Genomic DNA, 20,214 nt, shown 5'->3' with positions numbered 1-20,214 from the left:
CACCTGATGCCGCACTACTTATAATTTCCAACTTTTTTTCAAGTGTTAAAGCAGTTTTCTGCTGCTCGGCTGATGGCCCAGGACATGACATTGGATGCTTAGGAGGCATAGTTAAATATTTCAAGCACAAAATCACTGCACCGTAGGTAAAACCAACAAAAGTTTAAGAGCGCAAGATCGCACATCCACACCTTACCAAAACCAATGTGAGACTGGCGGGAGTGAGATTGTAAGGTGCACACACCTGACTTGTATTGACAGGAAAGTGGTGCTTCTCATCCCAACAGTGAGACTGTGAGGCAAGCGCACGTGACTTTATTGGTGGGAATAAAGTTATGCCCCTCGCATAACTGTGAATTTTGGACGCACATAAGGAGACATTGGTAGAAATAGGCTCCTCGCATAACTGTGAATCCGCATAGTCTGAAGACTCATATAACAAGGATAAGGTGTATTTACTAAACTATCTGTTAATGGATATTTTTTCTCCCTAGATGCTCTATCAAAAATTGTTCAAGAATAATAATTTTCAACCTTCTCTTATCCAGTTCCAGTCAAACAAGAATAAATTAGAATTGTTCACTTAGTATTTCTATTTCAGAGATAAGATACAATTTCTGAGAATGTGAGGAAAAGGGGTGCGAATAGGCCATTCAGCCCATTAAACATTCACCATTCAAATAGATCATGTGGAGCTTTTACCCAAATACATTTTTCCTATCCATATTATATGGTTGCTATTATATTGGGAATATTAGCTGGGAAGAGAATATAAATAAGCTGGAAAGAATACAGTCAGGTCAAGTGAATAGACAAAAAACAATCTGGAAATCCACTCTTCAGGAAAATTACAAAAATAACATTGTTTTAAATGATAAGACAGAGAGAATGTTGATAGTAAAAAGGCCCTATGTGCCTCTGTACATGAATTTCAAAGCTAACATGCTGGTTGATAGCAAGTAATTAGATCCTTTATCATCTTGTCATCCACATCTTGCCACTAGCTGACATGCTAGAATTTACACACACTTCCCACTATATCTTCTATCAATTCAAAGGGCTGAAGGCATGATACACCATGCTTGTTTCGTGCAGTTTAAACTAATCAAAAAGATGTACAAAAACCACGTGCTATACAGCACGAGCACCTCACATAACATTCATCTCTTTCCAACTCCCTATAGCAAGTTCTTCTAATGCGTGCCTTTAAAATAAGCAATCTCCTATAAACATGTTAGACCTTTAAATATTCATATTTGTGTGTTTTATATTTGATTCCTATTAAATATAGTTCCAATTCTTGTCAAAGTAACATTAAATCTTTACTGTGAAAAGACACCACCAGGTATCCCTAATGAGAACGTCATTATTAACCAATGGGATTTATCATCTTGCAGTAAAAACAAACATAAAGTATACAATTATGAAAATAAATTTATGGCAAACATATCCATCAGACATGTAGATACACAAATCCACAATCATAGAAGTACATCTTTGAAAGGTTGCAGGTTACAATAATCCTTTAAAAAATAATGTTAAACACATGTTCCTCAAGACATCTTTGAATGAGAGAAACCAAATCTGCTCTTAGGTTTGACCCAACTCTTTGTTCAAGCAATCCAAACTTAAAGCAGTTATCATACTCTTTACATATTCTATGAATTGCTTCAAATATTTATTCAATGCTTCTTTAGTACAATTGGCATTAACATTATCTAGTCCAAGTGACGAATGAATTAATGGTTCCATTATCAATCCTCAGAAGAGAAACTTCTCCATTCCTTTTGCCTCACTCTATTTTAAATTCACGACTTAAAATCAAAAGTAAATCACTGGATCACAGAACAACTAGAAGGGTCATTTTACCTTTCGTACCTGCTCCAGAATCCAATAATTCACCACTCCTCTAATCACATTTTGATTTTCCTAACGTCTGAAAATCTAATAGCCTATCCTGAATTTATTTAAAGACTGAACCTCCATACCCCATAGGACACAGAATTTCAGAGATTAACTACGTTCTGAGTGAAGAAATTTCTTCTCATCTCAGTCTTAAAGGCCAAACCATTTACTTTGAGAATGTGATACCTCACTTCCAGACAATTTAGCCAGGGGAAACATCAATTCTACATGTATCCTGTCTAACCCTTCTGGAAAACCATGTGTTTCAATGAGATCACTTCCCATTATACTCAACTCATGAGAAAATTGATTCAGCCTACTCAATATACAAGAAAATACACCGTTCCAAAAATCAGTGTGATAGACCTTGGCTGCAATCCCATTGCTAAATATACCCTTCCCTTGATTTGGAAACCAAACCTATACTCTATATTCCAACAGAGTCACATCAGGTCAACAGAAATCCATTTTTCTCACATCAGTCTTTAAGCCAGCATTAAATTCTCAAATCTTATTAACTCCATGATTTGAATATCTCAGACACTGTTAATCTCTCAGGATTTCCACACACAACAGTCTCTATAGTTTACAACGAATGGTGCAAAAAACAAAACAAAAAAAATTATCCAGTGAGCAGCAGTTCTGTGGGCAAAAACACCTTGTTAGTGAGAGAAGTCAAAGGAAAATGTCCAGAATGGTTCAAGCTGACAGGAAGGCAACAGTAACTCAAATAACAATGCGTTACAACAGTGGTGTACAGAAGAGCATCTCTGAATGCACAACATATCGAACCTTGAAGTGGATGGGCTACAGCAATGGAAAACTACAAACATACAATCAGTGGTCACTTTTTTAGATACAGGAGGTTCTAATAAAGTGACCATTGAGCATACATCTTCCTTTGCTTTAGCCAAAATATTTAATCTAGGGCATAACTAAGTGGCTTTAGTCTTCCAGATTGTCTTCTACGAAAAATTCTCAATGACAGAGGGATTGGGAGGTATGAAGAATGATGACTTGACTCGAGCAGCTATTATAGCTATTGTTCAGAATGGCAAATCCATCATAGCAAATACATCTTTAAAAAAAATCTCCAAACACCCTGACTGACTGATCTAGAATTCCCTTCAGAATCATCTAACTTGTTCAGTATATTATAAATTTGCAGAATCCATATTTAATTTGATCCACTGCACAATTTCATTGCTCACAATAGGGCAGGGATGCACGACTGCACAAAGCTCCGTGGTGGAGGGCACTAAAAACAGCTGATGTGACATCCTGCAGAATTAAGAGTCAGTGCATTTAATGCAGACTGATTTTCTTCTGCAGCCATAACATTTAAAACAAAAAAATACCTTTGAAGTTTCATTAAAATGCATTCATAAAGTAACAAAACTTGCCCATGCTCTAGTAATTCTCCTTAAATGACATACAGCAATGGTTTTACAAAGGGCATAATGTTCTCAACTGATTGAGGATGGCACCTCATTTCTGTTTTCCCCCTAAACCCAACAGTATTAACATATTGCTGTTCCATTCACCAGAAATTTGACAATGATTTAGACTTACCATCGATCCGACTTACAAGCTCCTGTAAAGCTTTCACTTTCTTCTGAATCCCTGGCTGTGCAAATGTGTAGTTGTCCTGAAAAACGAAGTTTCACAATGAGACACAATTACTTGTACTAAAGGCCCATGGTAATACACTTTTCCAAGCATTCAGCAAAGACTTGCATTACTATAGCTTCCCCTGCAAGATCAATACAAAACACTTGCCAAGAAAGGAAACACACTGTTCAGGAAATGAGAAAAACAAAAGATCATGGTTTCTAAAAAACGGCATAACAATAAAGAAGTCAGCATCAATATTTTTGAATGACACAACTGTCTACTGCATTGTAGAGGTGAATAGATGGTTGATATAGATCGTTAAGATTCCACAGAAGACTGCTCAGCGGGAGATGCTAGATTAATGGAATTTCCAAAGCTTCAAAGAATGTGTGCAGGAACTGTAGCTAATTTGGTGCCAATATATCTACGCTTCAGCTGTTAGCATCTATAACAATTTAAAGCTACCTGTCAATAGCAACACAATAAAAGCCTGCATTCCAGGAAGCACAGTTATCAGTGAAGTAGCAATCTTATGTACTGTTGTACTCAAATGTGACACAAAGATTACTATTCTAAAATTTGAAACAAACCATTTGATGTTGTCATTCAAAGCACATAATGCTGTCATTTTGATGCTTTATTATACCATGCTGAGAACTCTGGAAATTTAAAGGCTAACCCCAGAGAACATGCAGTACAAATGTTAGAGTTTATAAATGCTAATGTAATTGTCAAAAAGTGGATTCCAGTTAATTGTTACAGAGGGAGCAGCACATTTTGGCCCAATTAAGCGACTGTCCCAATTAACTGGTTTCATGGAAATAGTTAAAAGGTTGTTAAAAAAAAGAATAAGCTACAATTTAACTGTGTAACAAATCATACATTTAAATGAAACACAGAACAAATTAAAATACTACCTATACCACTGCAGTACTATAAACACAAAGAAGTTTACAGATGCAGGAAATCCAAACCAACACATACAAAATGCTGGGGGAACTCAGCAAATCCAGAAGGGTCTCGGCCCAAAATGTTGACTGTTTATTCATTTCCATGGATGCTGCCTAACTTGCTGAGTTCCTCCAGCATTTTGTGTGTGTTGCAACTGTGTTATAAAACTGTTAGTTTCTAATAGTTAACAACATAGGAATTCATCCAGTGTATGCTGTCATGCTCTTTCCATTGACTGTAAATGAACAGACACCCAGTGCAGATAATGGACTGCCTTCATACAATGCTTTTGATGATTGCATCCTCCAAATCTTTACTTTCATTGTAACACTCAAGATGATTGTTGATACCTTCAAATTCTTCATAGTACCTAACTTAATGAATTAGTGAAATACTTTCATTTTCTCTCCTGCCCATTTCTGGCACCTCCAAGCAAGAATGCATGAAACCCACTGTAAACAAAACAACTCTGAACTTTCTCACTGCTTATTTCTCACCACCTATCAGTGACAAAAATCACTGTTTTGAACATAAACAAGCGCAGCTGACAAGTTAACAACTGTTCACTTTAACAAAGGTGTAGTCACTAACAGCACACAAGTGCACACAAATGATGTTAGTTAGAAACTGTTTGGCAACAACCTTGTGTCCCAAATAACAATTGGTTTCTGTTCTTTTAAAAGGCTATTCCAATTAATCAATAGCCCAATTAACTGGAATCTACTGTATTTGCAAAACTAAGGCTGATCCATTTCTCACAAACATGCTACCTTATTATTTGCTTAACCAACTCAATTGATCTTACAAACAACAAACATGAAAAAAATGTAATTCAATGTTGCAACATAAACATTACCTTTATACAAAACACACAACTGTTCCAACAGCCGAAAAGCTTCTCATATACAGTCGTAACTTGGAATTACAGTGGCATGCAAAAGTTTGGGCACCCCTGGTCAATATTTCTGTTAGTGAATAGCTGAGTAAAAGATGACCTGATTTCCAAAAGGCATAAAGTTAAAGATGACACATTTATTTAATATTTTAAGCAAGATTACTTTTTTATTTCCATCTTTTACAGTTTCAAAATAACAACAAAGGAAAAGGGCCCAAAGCAAAAGTTTAGGCACCCTGCATGGTCAGTACTTAGTAACACCCCCTTTGACATGTATCACAGCTTGTAAACGCTTTCTGTAGCCAGCTAAGAGTCTTTCAATTCTTGTTTGGGGGATTTTCGCCCATTCTTCCTTGCAAAAGGCTTCTAGTTCTGTAAGATTCTTGGGCCATCTCGCATGCACTGCTCTTTTGAGATTCATCCACAGATTTTCAATGATGTTTAGGTCAGGGGGCTGTGAGGGCCATGGCAAAACCTTCAGCTTGCGCCTCTTGAGGTAGTCCATTGTGGATTTTGAGGTGTGCTTAGGATCATTATCCTGTTGTAGAATCCATTCTCTTTTCATCTTCAGCTTTTTTTTTCCACAGGCAGTGTGATGTTTGCCTCGAGAATTTTCTGGTATTTAACTGAATTCATTCTTCCCTCTACTACTGAAATGTTCCCCGTGCCACTGGCTGCAACACAAGCCCAAAGCATGATCGATCCACCCCCGTGCTTAACAGTTGGAGAGGTGTTCCTTTCATGAAATTCTGCACCCTTTTTTCTTCAAACATACCTTTGCTCATTGTGGCCAAAAAGTTCTATTTTAACTTCATCTGTCCACAGGACTTGTTTCTAAAATGCATCAGGCTTGTTTAGATGTTCCTTTGCAAACTTCTGATGCTGAATTTTGTGGTGAAGACGCAGGAAAGGTTTCCTTCTGATGACTCTTCCATGAAGGTCATACTTGTGCAGGTTTTGCTGCACAGTAGAACAGTGCACCACCACTCCAGAGTCTGCTAAATCTCCCTGAAGGTCTTTTGCAGTCAAACGGGGGTTTTGATTTGCCTTTCTAGCAATCCTACGAGCAGTTCTCTCAGAAAGTTTTCTTCCAGACCTCAACTTGACCTCCACTGTTCCTGTTAACTGCCATTTCTTAATTACATTACGAAAAGAGGAAATGGTTACCTGAAAACGCTTTGCTATCTTCTTATAGCTTTCTCCTGCTTTCTGGGCATCATTTATTTTAATTTTCAGAGTGCTAGGCAGCTGCTTAGAGGAGCCCACGGCTACTGATTGTTGGGACAAGGTTTGAGGAGTTAGAGTACTTATAAACCTTTGAAATTTCCATCACCTGGCCTTTCCTAACAATGACTGTGAACAAGCCATAGCCCTAACAAGCTAATTAAGGTCTGATACCTTGATGAAAGTTATCTGAGAGCTCAAATTTCTTGGGGTGCCCAACTTTTGCATGGTGCTCCTTCCCTTTTTTCCAATCTAAAATTGTACAAACAATACTGTACACTAATCTTGCTTAAAATGTTGTAAAAAATGTTTCATCTTTAACTTTATGACTTTTCAAGATCAGTTCATCTTCTACTCATTTAACTATTCACAGTAACAGAAATTTTGATCAGGGGTGCACAAACTTTTGCATGCCACTGTATATCGCACCTTTAACATAGTTAAATATCCCAATGCAATTCACAGGGAGATTTTATGATTTGACACCAAAATGCCTGATGAAGCATCCAAGAATAAATGCCAAGGGAGAAAGTAATCTTTGGCTGCATACATAGAAAAAGTATTAAGTAACAGAAAAATGGTCAAGGGCCAACTTCAGGGGAGGGAAGTAGATTTTGCCTGAGGTAAATTAAAACCAAAGATGGACAATAAGGGAGGCAAGGGTGTAAGATGTTTCAGTTGTAGATCAGGGACATTTCCATGAGGGAGAAGGATTCATAAATTAAAGTCAGAGATCCATGGGTAACCAAGGATACTGAATCAAGTAGACCAGCAAAAAAGTACCTCTAAGATGCAAAGCCAGAAAATAGCAAATGCTACGTCTTTGCTCAAACTGTAACTGCAAACAGTCAAGAGTAGTTTAGGAGTGTGGAAAATTCTAGAAACAACAATCAGTTTCAAAATTAGCCATTTGGACAAATGCAAATTAGTTAGAGAAAGCCTATTTTTTTATAGGGAAAGTTGGGCCTAATCTAATCAATGTCAGATTTTTTTCATGAAATAACAGATAAGATCAAAAAGGAAAAAGTCACTGATGGACTTCCAAAGGTGTCACATAAAGTGTTACACAATAGGTTTGTCACCAGGATTGAAGACCAAAGAAAAAGATGTTATTGTTGCATGAACAGAAATTTGGTTAAGTAACAAGAAAAAGATAATACAGTAGTCATCAAGGATTATTTCATGATTGGAGGGAAGTGTGCAGGAACATTTCCTAACAATTGGTACAATAACCATTTATTGTCTAACATATTAGCAATTTAGACATGGATGTTTTGGCTGCAGTGCAAATTTGCAGATGATAAAACTTGGAAGCTCTGCGAACTTTGAGGAAGATTATAACAGGATGATGGAGTACACAGAAAAATAGTAATAAAATTTAATGCTAAGAAACCAGAGGCCACAATTTTTAAAAGGGTACAAAAACAGAGATTATACAGGCATAATTCATTGAAAGAGAGAACTCAGGAGGTAGATGTGGCTTTAAAAAATTGTATAATTTATATATAGAAGCAGAGAACATTAAGATAAAGGAAGTTTATGATGAATATTTACAGTGCCTTGAAGAAAGTATTTAGCCCCCAACCCTTTGATCTCATAAATGACTATTACAACCTGAGATTCTGATCAACTTAACTGGGAATTTTTATTTGTGAATCACATGCTCCCTTTTTCACAATAGATCACCAAAAAACAGGGAAAATTGTAAAGCACGAAAGCTAAAATTTCAAAAACTGAAATGTCAACAGTTCAAAAGTATTCACATGCCTTTACTCAGTACTTAGTTGTAACACCTCTTGCAGATACTGCAGTCAGCAATCTTTTTGGATAAGTGTCTATTAACCTTGCCCAATGTGATGGAGCATGATTTTGCCCATTCCTCACTGCAAAATTATTCACGCTGTATAGTATAAGTTGAGGAGCAGCAGCGGACAGCAAACTTGAGGTGTTGCCAGATATTCCATCATGTCAGGACTCTGTACCACTTAAGGACAACAATGTTTTTTTTTCATTTGAAGTCACTCCGTGGTTGTTCTGGCAGTGTGCTTTGGGTCATTGTCCTGCTAAAATAAACAAACCTTATCTCCTGTTTAAGCTTTCTGGCAGAAGCTAGCAAGTTTTTTATCCAAGATCTGTCTGTATTCAGAGCATTCTTCTTCCCATCAATCTTAACAAGATTCCCTGCTGCTGAAAAGCATCCCTACAGCGTGATGCTACCTCCACCAAACTTCACAGTAGTGATGGTGTTACCTGGCTGATGTACAGTATTAGATTTACACCACACATACCACTTAGTGTTGAGGCCATAAAGTTCCACTTTAGTCTTATTGGAACACAAGATCTTCTTCCACATTAGTGGTCACCAATCTTTTTAAGCCCAAGATCCCCTACCTCAGCCTCAGTGAAAGGCAAGATCAACTCCAAATCGATTAGTTACATGCATGCGCACCGGGGCAGAAAGACCAGAAGTAAAACCCCGCAACCCGGAAGTAGAAATAATGTATGAAAACCAGGGTCACCAACCTTTTTTTCACTACGAACCAGTTTAATATTGACAATATTGCGGACCAGCTGACAGGGGGTGGGGGGGGGGGGGGGGGGGGGTGGTGTTAAACATGACCGGAATACAGTGATACTCGAAGCAGGTTCCTTATATCCAGTCTATTCCGCAATTTCGTTTATGTGGTTCTCAGCACTTAGCTTCTGTCCCGCTTGCTCACGTTTTCTCCGCTGGAAAAAAACTCAACAGGTTTGTCTTTAAGTGCATGGTGCTTGGACTCAGAGTACTGAAGCAGTCTTGAGGGCTTCATTGCCTCCGGACCCAAACTCCAGCCACCCGCCCACCCGCTGCCAACCGCCCTGAACAGGTGCGGCTGTTCCCGTGCCGGGGCCACAGCGGTCACAGTCCGGAGAGACCAACTGACCAACCAAACAAGGAGTGCGACAGGGCACGCGCCCACCCCTCTTGTAGGATCAATCGGCCAACAAAAGTTTGGCTCGAGGGATGACTTCAGTAGATTGCAGCGAGGTAGCTGCTCTGCTACTTATGAAACCCTGAGCCCGAATTAGATCGCCTGCAAGTATTTTAGCACCGGGTTCCCCACAAACATTCGGTGTGCTAAACAAGTTTAGAGGCGGCGCCCATCTGTCTGCGCTCCAGGCCAGTAGCATCAGCACTTCTCGCCGGCCGCATTAAGCGGTTGGTTACCCGAGGCCAACCAGTGATCGCATGTATTCAAGTTCAACAGTGGGCGTGACAGGGAATGAGGAAAGGTGCAGCTGCCTCATATCGTTTCCTCGCGGCCTGATGGTTGGGGATCACTGAAGTACACTGTAGTGTGTGGTGGAGGAGCTACACGCATGCGCACTGGGCAGAAAGAACGGAATTAAAACCCGGCAACCCGGAAACAATCTCTCAATAGTATTTGTGTTTTTTTTTCTTTTTTTTCCCCAGGATCTACTGGGAAAGTCTCAAAGATCGACCAGTCGATCGCGATCGACGGGTTGGTGACCACTATTCCACATCATTACAGTTCATTTTAAGTGATGTTTTGGAAAGCCTTTACAGCAAAGAGATAAATTTTGTTTTATCCAGGGCTTCTTCTTTGCCACTCTTCCACAAATATCCTTTTTTGTGCAAGGCGTTAGAGATTGTAGGGCCATGAACTTAATCTCCATTTGCAGCCACTGACTTCCACGGCTCACTCAGAGTGCTGTCAGCATCACAGTAGCCTCTCTTACAAGTGCCATTCTTCTCTGACAATTAAGTTTGCAGGAGCAGCCTGACCTAGGCAGTGTCGCTGTGATTTTATATGTTCTCCACTTTTTTGCAATGAACTGCATTGAATTCCAAGGCATGTTTAGTGCCTTTCAGATGGTCTTATACCTTCCCCCAGATTTGTGCTTCTCTATTATCATTTCACTGTCTTGTCTTGAATACTCTTTTGTCTCAATTTGGTCTGGTCTGTTGAAAATCTAACATGCTGTTGAACCTTACAGACAGAGGGAGTGTATACAGTATTTTTATGAATTCACTATAAACAGGTGATCCTCAAATTTTCTACTTCAACAAATTTGGTGAGCCAGTAAGGCAATATATTGCTACTGAGGAAAGTTAGTGCAATAGTAATTACAAAGGAGATTAATACAGTTTCAGCCTCAATTTTGGTTTTAATTTTTAGTCAATTGTTGACAGATTTTGGAAATCTTCTTTTGGTTTGACATGATGCACACTGTTTTGTACATTAGCTCAAAAAATCATACTTCAATATATTTTAAATCTAGAAAATGAGACAGTAAAATGTGAAGATAGTTGTTGCAGCTGAATACTTTTTCAAGGCATTGTATAAAACCGTCACACCTAAAATATTAGAGGAAATGGTGGCAGCATCTGTGGAAGGGAATAAACAGTCATTACTTTGGGCCAAGGCTCCAAATCAGGATTGGAAAGGGGCAGAAGCCAGAATTAGAAAGAGTGGGGGGGGGGGGGGGGGAAGAGGGAACGAGTACAAGCTGGCAGGTGATAGTGAGAGCTGGTGAAGGGGAAGGTGGGTGAGTGGGTGGGGGAAGGGGTGAAGGAAGAAGCTGGGAGGAGACAAGTGCAAGCAAAAGGCTGAGGAAAGAAGAATCTTAGACTAAAAGGCAGTGGACAATGGAAAAAAGGGAAAGGAGAAGGTGCACCAGAGGGAGGTGATGAGAAGAGAACAGATGAGTAGGAGAACCAGAAAGCGTAGTGGTTAGTGCAATACTATTACAGTTTGGGACAGAGTTCAGAGTTCAATTCCAGTACCATCGGTACAGAAATAGCATGTCCTTCCTATGTACATGTGGGTTTGCCCCAAACAAACCACGCAGGTGAGGCAACACTTCACCTGTCATCTATTGTATCTGGTACAGTTCCTCCACATTGGTGAGATCCAATGTAGATTAGGGAGATGACTTCATTAAACGTCTTCGCTCCATCCACCACAAATGGCAGGATCTCCCAGAGACCACCCATATAAATTTGATTGTCCATGTCCATTCCAACATGTCTGTCCATGGTGCCCTCTGCTGCCACAAGGAGGCCACACTCAGGTTAGAGAAACAACACCTCAAATTCTATCAGGGTAACCTTCAACATGAACATCAATTTCTCTAACTTCAGGTAAATTCTTTCCCTCCCCATTCTCTCTTTTGCCATTCCTCATTTGGGATCCCCCTTTCACTCCTTCTCTTGTTCTCAACTGCCCATCCCCTCCCTCTGGTGCCCCTCCTTCTTCCTACGATCCACTACCCTCTCTTAATAGATTCACTTTTCTTCAGCCTTTTACATCTTCCACCTATTGCCTCCCTTCCCCACCCACCTTTCCCCTCACCCCAACCTATCACCTGCCAACTTGCTCCTCCTCATCCCCCCCAGCTTCTTATTATGGCTTCTTCATCCTTTTTTTCCAGTCCTGATGAAGAGTCACCGCTTGAAAGGTCGACTGTTTATTCCCTTCCGTTCATATTGCCTGACCTGCTGAGATCCTCCTGCATTTTGTGCGTGTCACTCAAGATTTCCAGCATCTGCAAAACCTCTTGTGATTATGAAACACTACTTTGATCACAAGTGAAGTACTGCTTCTAATTCTGGATGACACATCTTGGGAAATTACTTTGGACAGAATACAAATGACATTTACAGAAATGATTCTAGGGAAGGGGAGCTCAGTTGTATGGATAACAATTGTTTTTATCAAACAAAGGATGAGACAGGAATATGCTGCAGGTATTTAAAAACATGAAAGGGAGAGAGAGAGGGAGAAAAACTGCTCAATTGAAAGTGGGGTCAAGAACTTTAAAGGTTCAGAACAAAGATGATAAGCAAAAATACCAAGTATTAAAATTGAAATATACTGTGTGTATATATACACACACACAGCTGGTTAACATCCGAAAGATACTGCCCAAGATATTGGTAGGGGTAGATTCCATTGCAATGTTTAAGAGGGTGAGAGAATGGGACCAGACAGATTTCTTAGATGTACAGTGTGTAGAGATGAGAGTTTAAATCACAACATTTTGTTCTTCTTTTGCCTGTTACGCACTGATGTTTAGGGCAACAATGAAGGTCCTCCACCTCTGGCAGCGTTCATGGCTTCCTTCATCATGTCAGTAGCTTCCTCTGCATTTACCATCAGTCATGCAAGTCGCAGGCGGTGCCTCAGGAATACCATCACACTCAGATGTAGAAGGAATCCTTCATTGTTGTTTACATAATAATTTTGTTTTACCAGTCAGGGTTGTTAGCCCTGATCTGAACCCTCGAATCTGGAGGACCAATGAACCACTCTTAGACTGGCCTTTGCTCTTTGACCTGGTGGGCATGGGTGACCCAACAAGAGCCAAAGCATAAAGCTCTGACCCCAGCCAGCATAGCTCTCTGGGTCATTGAAACACACAATCCTCCAAACCCAAGGGAAAAAGTTGTGGTCTTCTCAGAGGCGGCAACATTGTGTAATCACTGTGAAATGTAATGCTGCCATGCACTTGCAATCTCAATAATATGACACTTACTTTGTAGTAAAAGGCAACTAGGACTTCCACAAGCTAATGAGAAAATGGATAGATTTTAAGCTAATAAGAATTATAAAAGCAATATGTAAGATCATCTATTGAATTGAAAAACACAAAAAAAAACGTACAGTATTTAACAAGGGCCCCCTTACAGGCACAATTCTCGAGAGAAATAAGGGAGAGGCAGAAAAAAAAAAGAAGTACTTAAAGTCTGAATTTACAGAGGACACCATAAACCTGCTAGGTATCATGGAGGAATACGTGTCAAGAGTAAATGAGAAGCTCAGAGTATTAGCATTAGTTAAAAAATGCCCTAAGAAACTGACAACATTGTAAACAGAAAACACTAATTCTTCATGCATTTCAAATCTAACCTGTCTACTACCTCCAGAACTGTTATAACAAAACCTAATGCAACTCTGACGAACATCTTCCAGCCTTCTGGATTTGACACTGATTTCTACAACTTCTGTTAACTTGCCTTCTCCATCTATTTCTTATAGGCCAAGACATCCAACTGCACAGTTTTGCTCACTCATTAATGCAGTTTGTGGATTGGACTTTGTAGTTCACGTTATGATGTGATTTTGGTTTCTGGTCACCCCTATTTTTGTTGCTATATTGGGTGATTTTGAACAGGGTAGCCTGCAGATAATGAACTGAGCTGAACTGAATATGCCCGGACTCTTTCAATTTTGTGTTTTATATTCTGTGTTTCTTGCTCATTTTTTGGTTGCCATTTGCATAACTTGTTTTTTTTTAGCATGGGGAAGGTTTGATTTTTTTTTCTTTGAATGGGTTTTTGTGGTTTTCTTTATTTTGTGGCTGTCTATGGAGAAGACAAATCTCAGGGTTGTATACTGCATACATTCTTCGATAATAACTGTACTTTGAATCTTTGAACATAATCTGACCTTAGGCCTTTATGTTTCTTTGTTTGGGTTCTCATTCTCCAAAAAGCCCTCATATTTGGCTTCTATGAAAAAAACACTTTCTTTCCCTAACCGCTACCATTAATCCACTGACCATATTATCTTATTTAGTTTATCCCCAGTGCAATCCTCATATTGCACCTATCAAAGCAATTCCCTCTGTCTTGTCAATCCTCTCCCCTCATGACTTGCAGCTTGATATCAGTGTCATTTCACCTTTACCCGGTTTTGTCAAAGATTTCTGCACCTAAAACGTTAAATCAGTTTCTCATTCCACAAACACTGCCTTAGAACAGAGAACCATAGCACATGCCTTGCCTGCTAAGAGTTTCTAACATTTTCATTTCAGATTATCAGTATCTGAAATTCATGACTGTTACTTACAAATTATGTCTATTACACTGTATTATATTTTAAATTAATGTATTTCACTTTGATCTCATATTTGAAGTCATTGTTTAAAACAAACCCAAAACACATTACTTGTTCATATTAAGACATGGCTAAACAATATTTTCAAATTTAAATATGAGATACTTCTCTTGTAATTATAATGTGACAGTTCACTTCTGATAAATATTTTACATGAGAAATATTTTTCTAATTAAGATGCAAACAACAGAGCATTTTGCCATTCACTTCAAAAATTGAAAGTAACATCTCCACCTCACTGAGGATCAACACTGGCGTACCTCAGGGATGTGTGCTGCTCTACTCTCTTTACACCCATGACTGTGTGGCTACGCAAAGCTCAAGTATCATCTAGTGTAGGCAAAATTTCAGATGGTGATATATTAGCTAGTTGAGCGATGTTGCAGGAACAACCTTGCATTCAATGTCAGAAAGACCAAAGAATTCATTGTGGACTTCAGAAAGAGTAAGACGAGGGAACACACACCAGTCCTCAGAGAGATCAGAAGTGGAAAGAGTGAGCGATTTCAACTTCTTGGGTGTCAACATCTGAGGATCTATCCTGGGCCCAACATATTGATGCAACTACAAAGAAGGCTCAACAGCAGCCATATTTCATTAGTAGTTTGAGAAGATTTGGTACATCACCAAAAACATTTGCAAATTTCTACAGATGTGTCATAGAGATCGTTCTAACTGACTGCATCACCAGGGTGGTACTATTGCACAGGATCAAAATAAGCTGAAGAGTTATAATCTTAGTCAGCTCCATCATGGGCACTAGCCAGCAGAGTATCCACGACATCTTGAAGGAGCAATGTCTCAAAAAGGCAACGTCCATCATTAATGACACCCATACCCAGGACATGCCCTGTTTTCATTGCTACCATCAGGAAAGAGGTACAGAAGCCTAAAGGTACACACTCAACAGCTCAAGAACAACTTCATCCTCTTTGCCATCCAATCTCTGAATGGACATTGAACCAATGAACACTATCTCACTACCTTTTTAATTTTTATTTTTGCACTACTTACTATATTTTTCCAGTAATTTCACTTTTTTCTATTAATATATATTGCATTGTACTGCTGTCACAAACACAACATACTTCACGACATATGCCAGTGATATTAAACCTGATTCTGATATAATGCCCAACAGTAAAATGCCCTATGAATAAAACCTGACAGACACTGTTTTGAGAACAAACTCAAAACTGCTGACTGTAAGATCATCTAATGTTTCCACACCAGTTATCACAAAATAATGAAGGACTACAATTAAAGAGAAAGATCTATTAGAACAAAAATGGAATTTTGAAAGAGGTAATTGGGCATACAAATTAGTTACCAAGGACAAAGATTATATTAAATTTCTATGCTCTTAAAAATAAAACACTTTTAGTACTTTCATCTGCAAAGGGAGTGTGCAAGAGGTTATAATCATGTCAAATCAGTAGCTCCGTGCTGATTGCAGAGGGCATGGCTGCATAACTACATCCAAAAGAAAATTGGATTAAATATAGCAATATGATTTTAGTGTTAATTTTCATGTTGAGCATACCAGACATTAGATGATATAAAGATAGGTGAAAGGGCGTAGTGTTGAGGAAGCAGAGAGTATGCAAAAGGACTTGCACAGATTAGGAGAATGGGCAAATGGAATACAGTGTAGGGAAGTGTATGATCATGTATTTTGGTAGAAGGAATCAAGGCATAGTGAATTCAGGAATCAAAGGTGCAAAGGCACTTTGGAGTCCTAGCCAAGGGTTCCCTACAATTTATCTTAGAAACATAGAAACCCTACAGCACAATACAGGCCCTTCAGCCCACAAAGTTGTGCTGAAAATGTCCCTACCTTAGAAAATACTAGGCTTACCTATAGCCCTCTATTTTACTAAGCTCCATGTACCTATCTAAGAGTCTGTTAAAAGACCCTATCGTATCCGCCTCCACCACTGTTGCCGGCAGTCCATTCCACGCACTCACCACTCTCTGAGTAAAAAACTTACCCCTGACATTTCCTCTGTACCTACTCCCCAGCACCTTAAACCTGTGTCCTCTTGTGTCAACCATTTCAGCCCTGGGAAAAAGCCTCTGACTATCCACACAATCAATGCCTCTCATCATCTTGTACACCTCGATCAGGTCATCTCTCATCCTCCTTCGCACCAGGGAGAAAAGGCCGAGTTCACTGAACCTATTCCCATAAGGTATGTTCCCCAATCCAGGAAACATCCTTGTAAATCTCCTCTGCACGATGAGCTCATAGAAACAAAGGCAAATGCAATGCTAGCATTCATTTTGAAAAGGTGAGAATATAAAGGTAAGAACGCAATGCTGAGGTTGTATAAAGCATTAATTAGACCACATTTGGAGAATCGGGACCAGTTTTGGGCTAGAAAGGAAAGACATGGCAATGTTGAAGAGGGTCCGGAGGAAGTTTAAAAGAATGATCTGAGGGATGAAAAGAGCATTTGATGGCTCTGGGCTGGAGTGGGGGTGGATCTCACTGAAACTTACTGAATACTGAAAGGCACAAAATGCTGGCAGAACTCAGCAGGCCAGACAGCATCTATGAGAGGAGGTAGTGACAATGTTTCAGGCCAAAACCCTTCATCAGGAGGGTTCACTCCTCAAGTGTTGCGTTCTTACCTTTATATTCTCACCTTTTCAAAATGAATGCTAGCATTGCATTTGCCTTTGTTTCTATGAGCTCATCGTGCAGAGGAGATTTACAAGGATGTTGCCTGGATTGGGGAACATGCCTTATGGGATAGGTTCAGAACTCCTGAGTTCTGCCAGCATTTTGTGTTTTTATTTATTTCCAGCATCTGCAGATTCACTTGTGTTGCCTTTGAATACTGAAAGGTTTGGATACAGTGGACATGGGGAGTATGTTTCCATTAGTTCAAAGTAGGATTTATTATCAGCGAGCTTACGTCACCACATACAACCCTGAGATTCTCTTTCTGCAGGCATACTTGGCAAATCTACAGAACAATAACTGTAAATAGGATCTATAAACTGGAAATCTTAAACTTGTGGGAGAGACGAGATAGGAGACAGCTTCAGAATAAAAGGACAGAGATGAGGAGGAATTTCTTAAGACAGAAGGTGGCTAATCTGTGGAATTCTTTGCCACACACAGCCATAGAGGCCAAATTATCAGATATATTTAAAGTGGAGATTGATAGTTTCTTGATGATTAAGTGTGTCCAAGGTCACAAGAGGAAGCAGGAGTACAGTTTGTGAAGAAATAATAAAACAGCCATGATCAATTAGCAGAGCATTCAATGGACTGATTGGCCTAATTCTGTTCTATGCTAGAATTGATTTCATAAAATGAGAAGAAAAAGGTAAGTTTCAGCACCATTCCAACACAATTTACAAGAGGAACAGAAGCTATCAATCAGACAAAGTTGTTCCCAAAATATTTAATGGGTAGAGAATCCTGCAATGCAGCAAAATTCTAGACAAATCGCATTGTGTAGGACGGAATTTCTATATCAACAGAACTCTCAAAAACAAATATTTTCCATTAAAACAACCACATCAAAAGGTATTGCCTTGATGCTAGAAAAATACTTTTGATGAGCATTTTGAATGTTAATTTAAATTCAAAGCATACAACAATGCAAAGAAGTTAAAAGATTAAAACACTGTCATATCAATTAATTAAATTTACTGATATGAAGTGCTTGTTTTTATTAGAAAATCAAATGCATATTTAATTTATTAGTCCATAGGAGGGGATAGAAAATGCTACCCTACTTCAACAATTCACAATAAAATGACAAGAATTTCCATATAGAAAAAGAAAAATTTATCATGCCCCTCATTACTGTGCATCCAGTGACTATAAGGAATAAGGACTTCCCAATTTCTGCTGGTTCATTTACAACCTCAATATATTTTCAGTATAAAATTCATCAGTTATCCTCACTAAAACAGGACAGGAGGTTATCAATTTACCTGAATACCATCAAGTAATTTGCTCATGCACCAGAAACTATCAGCTTCAATATTCTGCAACACTTCATCAGGCAAACTGGAAACGTCAAAATTTTCCACCTCTCCTTCTGCCGGGGGGGGAAGGAAGAAAACAAAAAAGTAACATTAAGAACATTGCAAAAGTCAGCAGACCTGCAAGAAATTATAACTGAGTTGAAATTAAAGCTCTCTACAGAATTATTTGTATACTGTAATTCTATCATAAAATTATTCCATTGTCAAATCATCCTGTAAATTCAAATATAAGTATTACTCCTGAAAAAGCAAAGTAAATTGTGCAGTGCATTTTGAGTTGCAGGGTGCCACAACTACCCCCAGATACAACAACTCACCTCTGCACGTATGGCAATTTCTTAACAGTCATGGGAGGAAACTGGTGCAGTCAGAGAAAACCTAATGCTTCATGTTCCATTCAGGGTCAACAGAGGCATGTGAAACAAAATTTCGTCTACCAATACCCAAGTCAACAATTTACTTGGTGTCAGTGCTGGCCAGTCCTGATGTTCATTTATCATGTATAATAAGGAGAAGGTGTTTGGGAAGCTTAAAGATTTGAAGGTAAATAAAGTCACATGGACCAGATGGACTGCACCCTGGATTCTGGAAGAGGTAGCTGAAGAGATTGTGGAGGTATTAGTAATAATCTTTTAAGAATCACTAGATTCTGGAATGGTTCCAGATGACTAGGAAATTGCACACATCTCACCATTCTTTAAGAAGGGAGGGAGGCAAAAGAAAGGAAACTTTAGGCCTGACTTCAGTGGTTGGGAAGATGTTGGAGTCCATTATTAAGGATGAGGGTTCGAGGTACTAGGAAGGATACGATAACACTGGCCAAAGTCAGCACTATTTCCTTAAAGGGAAATCTTGCCTGACAAATTTGTTGGAATCCTTTGAGGAACTAACAGACAGGATAGACAAACAAGAGTCAGTGGATGCTGTTTACTTGGATTTTCAGAAGGCATTTGACAAGGTGCCGCACGTGAGGTTGTCAATGGTATTATAGGAAAGATACTAACATGGATAAAAGATTGAAGTGTTGTGAACAGCTTTGGTCCCTGTATCTAAAAGATGTACTGGCATTGGAGAGGAGATTCACGAGAATAATTCCGGGAATGAAAGGCTTAACACATGAGGAGCGTTTGATGGCTCTAGGTCTGTACTCACTGAAATTTAGAAGAATGAGAGGGAGATCTCATTGAAACCTATTAAATATTGAAAGGTCAAGACACAGTGATTGTGGAGAGGATGCTTACAATAATGGGTGAACCTAGGATCAAACAGCATAGTCTGATAGAGGGACGTCCATTTAGAACAGAGATGAGAAGGAATTTCTTTAGGCAGACAATAGTGAGTCTGTGGAATTCAATGCTATGGACAGCTGTGGAGGCCAAGTATTGGAATATATTTAAATCACAGGTTGATAGGTTCTTGTTTAGTCGGGGCATCAAAGGTCAAGAGAATGGGGTCGATAGAGATAATAAATCAGCCATTATGAAATAACAGAGCAGATTCAAATGGGCCGAGTGGCTTAATCCTGTTTGTATGTCTAATGATCTAATTAACTCCCAACAGATTCGCCTTGAGCTGGTGGGCGTTTGTCATTAATCTATCAGAAAGGTTTATGAAGAGGATATCCCCAAAGTAGTCTCAGCCTCACCTTATCACGGAAATCACCTTTGCTTTATATACACCTCCCAACCCAAGTCTGCAATTTCAAATGCGGAA

The 20,214-nt window shown here is 39.1% G+C and overlaps 1 protein-coding gene across 5 annotated transcripts in view; it reads right to left on the bottom strand.

The window, feature by feature from the left end:
* Positions 1-20,214, bottom strand: part of tbc1d22a (TBC1 domain family, member 22a) — a 274,507-nt gene that overhangs the window by 146,902 nt on the left and 107,391 nt on the right. For all 5 annotated transcript variants that reach the window (XM_073066369.1, XM_073066368.1, XM_073066364.1 and 2 more), the window contains 2 exons: positions 18,448-18,554; positions 3,478-3,553 (listed from right to left, as the gene is read on the bottom strand). In XM_073066369.1, the coding sequence (XP_072922470.1) occupies positions 3,478-3,553; positions 18,448-18,554 (183 nt within the window). The remainder of the gene's footprint in view (positions 1-3,477; positions 3,554-18,447; positions 18,555-20,214) is intronic.

The sequence above is a fragment of the Hemitrygon akajei genome, chromosome 14, assembly GCF_048418815.1.
Source record: "Hemitrygon akajei chromosome 14, sHemAka1.3, whole genome shotgun sequence".
Classification (NCBI taxonomy): Eukaryota; Metazoa; Chordata; class Chondrichthyes; order Myliobatiformes; family Dasyatidae; genus Hemitrygon; species Hemitrygon akajei.
This window is presented reverse-complemented; position numbering and strand designations above follow the sequence as displayed.